A 7,500-nucleotide genomic window follows, 5' to 3' on the forward strand; every position below is an offset into this window, starting at 1 on the left:
ACACACACACACACACACGCACAGAGAAACACACACACACACACACAGAGAAACACACACACACACACACACACACGCACTGAGAAACACACACACACACACACAGAAACACACACACACACAGAAACACACACACACACACACACAGACATTTTAATTTTGTTCTTTGAGGAAACATTTCATTATAAAGTTATAAACGATCAGTGGATTAATTGATTGATTTTATATGCTGTATTGATGAAGCTGTGTGAATACATCACCTCAGACTGTGTGTTACATATTATATATATATAAACATTTAATCAATTCATTCAGAAATTAATTGGTAGAGTTATTGATCAGTGTTATTGATCAGGTTGTGTATTGATCTGTTGTCTCTGCAGTGTCTCTGTCTGATCGATCAGGTTCTGTATTGACGGTGTTCAGGACGGCAGCAGAGTATCAGGTCTGTGCAGACGAGTGGAACCACGAGCTGAGCAAACTGACCTGCAACCAGCTGGGGCTAGGGTAAGGTTAGTAACACACACACACAGACACACACACACACACACTCTCACACACACACTCACACACACACACTCTCACACACACACTCACACACACACACTCTCACACACACACTCACACACACACACTCTCACACACACACTCACACACACACACTCTCACACACACACTCACACACACACACTCTCACACACACACTCACACACACACACTCTCACACACACACTCACACACACACACTCTCACACACACACTCACACACACACACTCTCACACACACACTCACACACACACACTCTCACACACACACTCACACACACACACTCTCACACACACACTCACACACACACACTCTCACACACACACTCACACACACACACTCTCACACACACACTCACACACACACACTCTCACACACACACTCACACACACACACTCTCACACACACACTCACACACACACACTCTCACACACACACTCACACACACACACTCTCACACACACACTCACACACACACACTCTCACACACACACTCACACACACACACTCTCACACACACACTCACACACACACACTCTCACACACACACTCACACACACACACTCTCACACACACACTCACACACACACACTCTCACACACACACTCACACACACACACTCTCACACACACACTCACACACACACACTCTCACACACACACTCTCACACACACACACACACACTCACACACAAACTCACACACTCACACACTCTAACAGTATGACAGATTAAATACACTGTGTGTGTCTCTCTGCAGGGTTCCCTCTGTTTCCATGGTACCCGACCAGCCTGGAGTCCCAGGCCGTCGCCGTTGGTTACACGTCCACCCTGAGTGGAACCTGAGGAACGGTTCTGCTCTACAGGCCCGACTGGAGAAGAGAAGGTAACAGAAGCTGTTAGAACCACATGAATACACACGACAGCTGAGACATGTGGAGGCTACGTTAGCTACGTTAGCTATGTTAGCCACGTTAGCTACGTTAGCCACGTTAGCCACGTTAGCTGGATCATGAGTATTAAACAGTCTCTCTCTCTACAGTCATGCGTGTCATTCCAGGAGCAGAGTGTCAGTGCTGTGCACCAGAGAAGGTAAATCTTTCTTCTTCATGTCAGAATTTAAAGCTCCATGTTTCTTCTTCTTCTGTGTTTTATTTGAAGTGTTGATCCATCAGAAGATATAAAAACCATTTCAGTGTAGTTTTACATCTCCTCTCTCAGGCTTCTCTCTGGAGCTCTAGTAACAACAGGTCAGTGAGCCAATCAGAAGAGAGGAGGCTCTGAGCCTCTCTTCTGATTGGCTGAATGTTTTCTGAGTGATCCAATAAAAATATATCAGATTTCAGGTAAAAACACTCAGAGAAACCAAATCCTGCAAGGTTTGGATGGTGGGTCCAGGTGGGCGGGGCTTGGTGACTGCTTTGTTGTGACATCACAAAGTTCCAGAAGTCCTGACGGCTGGTTTTAAGGCTCAGTGTCTCAACATTTACGCAGATTACAACTCCATTATATTGGGTTATAAACCAATCAGTAATGTTTGTGTACTGATTATTATTGATCAGGAGGAAATCAGGAGGTTAAAGTAAAGTTTGTGTTGTATGTTCACAAAATTATTATAAAATATGTTATTATTGTGGTTTCTATAGAAACTGTAGGATAAAAGTATATGTTTAAAATCATTTATAGATACATGACTGATGATAATGACACACACACACACACACACATCAACACACACACACATCAACACACACACACACACACACACACCAACACACACACACACAGCGTCAACACAGCTGGAGACACAGTGTCTGTTATTGATCTGTGAATGATTGATTATCTACATATAGCAGCAGACTGAGACTCCTCCCCTCTCTCTCTGTCAGAGTGTGGTCTCCGCCCGGCGGTGGGCGTCTACCCCCACAGGAAGAAGAGGATTCTGGGAGGGCGTGTGTCCCGGCGGGGGGCGTGGCCGTGGCAGTGCTCGCTGCAGAGCGGGCAGAGCGGACACGTGTGCGGCTGCGTCCTGATCGCCCGGCGGTGGGCTCTGACCGTCGCACACTGCTTTGAGGGGTGAGACGGGGGAGATGGAGGGGAGGGGGCGTGGCCTGAGGGCGGTAAGGACTGATGTGTAATGTTCCCGCTCAGGAGAGAGAGCGCCGAGCTGTGGAGGGTGGTGCTGGGTCTGAACAACCTGGACCACCCAGGTGTTCACAGCCAGAGCCGCGGGCTGCGCTCCATCATCGTACACCCGCGCTACAACCGGGCGGTGGTCGACTACGACATCAGCGTGGTGCAGCTGGACTCCGAGGTCAGACGGCACCGATACTGAGTATTGATTATCAGCAGTGATCGGACAGTATTGATGAGACGTGTTGTTACAGGTGGAAGAGACGGCGTTCGTCCGGCCCGTGTGTCTGCCGCAGCTCGACCAGCTGCCGTCACCTGACTCCTACTGTTACATCACAGGCTGGGGTCACATGGGCAACAGGAGTGAGTCTGTCTTCCTACACTTGTGAGGACCATCGCTTCTCAACAGCTGTAACAGTAACAGAGTGTGTGTGTGTGTGTGTGTGTGTGTGTGTGTGTGTGTGTGTGTGCAGTGCCCTTCAAGCTGCAGGAGGGGGAGGTTCGGATCATCTCTCTGTCTCAGTGTCAGTCGTACTTCGACATGAAGACCATCACTCCCAGGATGCTTTGCGCCGGTTATGACGCTGGAACCGTTGACTCCTGCATGGTAACATCTGCACCAACATCTGGTCGGGTTCATTCAGCTTCAGACCGTCAGGGAAAACTGCCTCAAATTTATATTAATATAATATTTATTATAAGTAAATCTGTTGAGTTTTGTTCTTTTTTTTTTAACAAAAAACAACAACAACAAAAAGCTTTGCAGCAAAACTTGTACAACTGAATTATGATTCTTACTGGTGTGTGTGTGTGTGTGTGTGTGTGTGTGTGTGTGTGTGCGCGTGTGTGTGCGTGCGCGCGTGTCTGTGTGCGTGCGCGCGTGTGTGTGTGTGTGCGTGTGTGTGTTCAGGGCGATAGCGGCGGTCCGTTGGTGTGTGAGGAGGACGGCGGTCGCTGGACATTGTTCGGCCTGACGTCGTGGGGCAGCGTGTGCTTCAGTAAAGTTCTCGGACCTGGAGTTTACAGCAACGTGACGCACTTCACCCCCTGGATCCAACAACAGATCTACATCCACACATACCTGAGCGACTAACACACACACACACACACACACACACACACACGCCGTTTCATTCCAGGAGGAAATATGTCATCGTTAGTCACACACACCATCAGTTCCTCTACCTGTGCCTATATCTATACTGATAGCCTTCAGATGCTAACTGCTAACTAAGCGGTGGTATAAACTCGTATTACAGATGCTAACTAGTTAGCCGGTAGAGCTGTTGTTGTTAACCAGTAGACGTCACATTCATACGATTTAACTTCAGTTATTAAACACCGAGTTATTATTTCTGTGATTTCTGTTCCTCGTCAGTGTCGAGTTTGTGGCTCAGAAACACGTCGTTAATTGGAGTTATTATTTGTTTATTTGTAGTTTAGTGGCAGAAACTCGGAGGAAAAACTGTCTGATCATTTTCACTTTAACAAAACCGTTCATTTAATTAATCTAATTATAAACAGGAAGTCAGTTTATTGTTGCGTTAACTCTCTCCTAAGAGTTCAAACTTTGAATCATCGTTAAAACTTTGTCACAAAGTTCAGGCGTTCAGCGCTGAAGAAGCTGCTAGCTAAAACAGAGCAGCTGAGCACTCAACATCCCACAATGCTTCACTCTATAGTGCCTGTACTTAAACCTAGCAGTAAAAAAAACAACGTGTTACCTGTACAATGTCGTACTGTACGTGCGTGAGTGTGAAACAAAGAGTGATGGACAGATGTTTTTGGGTTTTTTTGCTTCCACACACACCGGCGACGTTTGACGGCAACTCTGTTTTTCTTTCTCAGCAGCCGGCCATTTTGGATTTACAGTTTAATTCTCACAGAACGTCTTTTATCTTGTGCTGTTACGTCTTATTTTGAAATATATTTAAAAGATCTCTTCTCTCAGGGCTTCAGGAGCTCGATCATAAATTTAACCCCATATTAACATCTATAACCAGTTTATAACCAGTTTATAACCAGTTGATAAATGGTTTCTAACAGATTTTAATGCAGCTTGACATGTTAATGTATTTGCTCACTCTAACTCCTGCTGTGGAAATGGAGGCTGATGTGTAAAACTATAATGAACAAAAAGTAAAACAGCTGTAATAACATAGATATGTTTCAAAGAACAAATACTAACCAAAGATTTAATTAAAACTCAAATGTCCTCTCTCACTTAAATGGTTAATTACACATTTGCTGATTATAAATGACAAACAAGGTGCGTTAAAGTATTATTGTCACTATTTATCATAAATTTAAAAGTCAAAATAAAGCACAGAAAAAGAAAATGAATCAAAATTAAAAAGAGGTTAGCTTAACTGTAGCATAATGCTAATGCAGAGAATGGATGAGTGTTGATTCATGATGTTAGCAGTGAGAAAATTAGCTTTAGCTGTTCATTTAGATTTAAAAGAAGCTGGTTTAGATAGCTACCTAGCTATTGCTTACGTTAGCTAGCAGACTCGCTAACACAAACGATTAACTGCCAAATTAGCGCAAGCTAGAATATGAAGCACAAATGTAGTGTACTGACATTAATCAGTGTATTTTAATAATGTTCGCAGGTGCCAGTAGAAAGCTACATTAACTTTAGCTACGTGTCTATGAACCAGTTTGTTCCACTTGTGTAGCAGTTTTAACAGTTAGCTTAATTAGCAGGCTCAGCTAATCCAGAGAAGTAGCTAAAAAAATCAGTTCCACAGCTAACTGCTAAAGTTTCTCTGGTTTGATGTGAATGAAGTAAATTATCTTCCTCAGTGTTCTTCTCATTTTCTTTTAGTCAAACTTAAAGAAAATTCAATTCAATTGTATTTTTAAGATAATGCATTCGCACTCATGTTCGTTTCTCCATGAACTACTGAAGTCTGCCGTCATGGTGACAGACTGTGACATTAAACAACTGTTAACAGCATTTAACAAACCTTTATGGGATTTCAATACAAAGTTGTTTCAAGGACAAAATCTGAAATAGATCCAAATATCTCTGTGTCTTAACTGTTTTAAATACGTTAATATGTGAACATAGTTTATTAGTTCACGCTGATTTAAATTAATTAGAAAGCAAAACTTTATTTCTACAGCACATTTCATTCCAGCTGAGCAAAGCACCAATAACTGAGTGTGAAGATAAAACATTAGACTAATTAAAACAAACACATAAACGATGCGTATGAATTAAAAACCATTAAGAAAATAAAATAATTAAGACCGATTAGTAAAAAAGGTGTGTAAATTAAAGCTATTAGAAACCAATAAAAGTAAAAAAAACAAGCAATTAATAAATAAATTAGTGATAATGTTAAATTTAGTGCCACTTCATAATTTGTGGCCACAAAAGACGTTTTTCTGAATCTTTGTTTTGCTTCCTGTCGCCTGTGTGCGTCAGAATTCATTTAGAAATACAGAGAGCTTAACGGGATAAATAATCACATTTTAATATCAGCCTTCACTTAAAGGGGCGGAGTCAGAGAGCCTGACAGCGGCAGGGTTGCCCAGCGTGTTGCCGGTGTGTCGTCCATGCTACAGTCCAATGACATCCAGAACATTCCAGGTCGTCGTCGCTGTTTTGTGTGTTTGGTTTTTTAAGAGTATTTTTCTACAGCTTTTTGTATGTCATGCTTCTTACACACGGCTGTTGGTGTGTATGTGTTCGTGTGTGTATGTGTGTGTGTGAACATACAGTCACATGTACAGACTGTGTGTTTGTATGTGATTTGGCTCGTGCGTGTGTTTCTGATGTCACTTCCTGATTTAGCTGTTTCAACTTAATTACCATGATGATGATGATGATGATGATGATGATGATGAAGAGTGTTGTTGTTTGATATGGATTTAAATGCTTTATGAACAGACTGTAGCCTCTAATGTTTCTGTAAACAGTGAATATTTGGTTTGTATCACCTTGTATCGCACCAATAAAACTATACACACACTCCTGTCTCTGTGTGTGTGTGTGTGTGTGTGTGTGTGTGTGTGTGTGTGACTCACAGTCTGTGTGCAGACCTGTCATTGTCAGTCTGTTTCCACTTCCTCTGCTGCACATATAAGAATAAAGAGATATTCAGCTCCACGTGTTTTCACACTGTCACAAAGTGTCACCTGATTTATTCCTCATCACCTGCGTCACACTGTCGTCTGTCGGAGGGAGACAGGTAGTCAACAGGTGCTGTGTGACTGTTGTCCATTTATTTCACCAAATAAACAATATTAATATTAATTATATAAAGTTTATTGTTGCCAAGAACCAGAAAATTTAAGGAGTAAACCGCTGTTAATGCTAATGTTAGCTATGTAGCTATAGAAAACCTAATAGTTCCTTTAATGTGTCTTTATATATATATTTTTTACACCTTTGAAAGGTGTTCGGATGGAGGCAGGCTAACAGTTTCCCTCTGCTGCAGGTGTTTATGCTAAGCTAGGCTAAACATGTCCTGGAGCTGCAGTGATATCCACTGGTTCCGACTGAACAGCTAGTGCTAGCGTTAGCTGATAACCTGTTTCACGTGGGTTAGCCCGTGGAGGTGTTCAGTCAAAGCCCAATAAAAAGGTGAATTTAATGGACGTTAATCTAACGACGTTTTGTGTTTCTGCACATGTGACCCAGTTTAAGTGATCTGCGTTAGTGTAATGCGCAGCGTTAATGTTGGTTAATACATTGTCCATCGAGACGTCCTGATAGTTGAAGTTAAGATAACGTGACGTTTACAAAATGTGTAGAGAAATATTTGTCATATAGAAGATTGTTTATTTAATACTCAAACCAGTCCTCAAC

The 7,500-nt window shown here is 42.6% G+C and overlaps 1 protein-coding gene across 1 annotated transcript in view; it reads left to right on the top strand.

The window, feature by feature from the left end:
- Positions 1-6,774, top strand: part of corin (corin, serine peptidase) — a 22,985-nt gene extending 16,211 nt beyond the window's left edge. Inside the window, exons 17-24 of the mRNA XM_022759012.1 lie at positions 384-507; positions 1,306-1,431; positions 1,588-1,637; positions 2,435-2,621; positions 2,697-2,859; positions 2,933-3,041; positions 3,152-3,285; positions 3,589-6,774. Coding sequence (XP_022614733.1) covers positions 384-507; positions 1,306-1,431; positions 1,588-1,637; positions 2,435-2,621; positions 2,697-2,859; positions 2,933-3,041; positions 3,152-3,285; positions 3,589-3,771 — 1,076 coding nt within the window. The 3' untranslated portion in view covers positions 3,772-6,774. The remainder of the gene's footprint in view (positions 1-383; positions 508-1,305; positions 1,432-1,587; positions 1,638-2,434; positions 2,622-2,696; positions 2,860-2,932; positions 3,042-3,151; positions 3,286-3,588) is intronic.
- The last annotated feature ends 726 nt before the right edge of the window (positions 6,775-7,500 follow it).

The sequence above is a fragment of the Seriola dumerili genome, unplaced genomic scaffold (assembly GCF_002260705.1).
Source record: "Seriola dumerili isolate Sdu_G_001 unplaced genomic scaffold, Sdu_1.0 BDQW01000317.1, whole genome shotgun sequence".
In the NCBI taxonomy this organism is placed as follows: domain Eukaryota; kingdom Metazoa; phylum Chordata; class Actinopteri; order Carangiformes; family Carangidae; genus Seriola; species Seriola dumerili.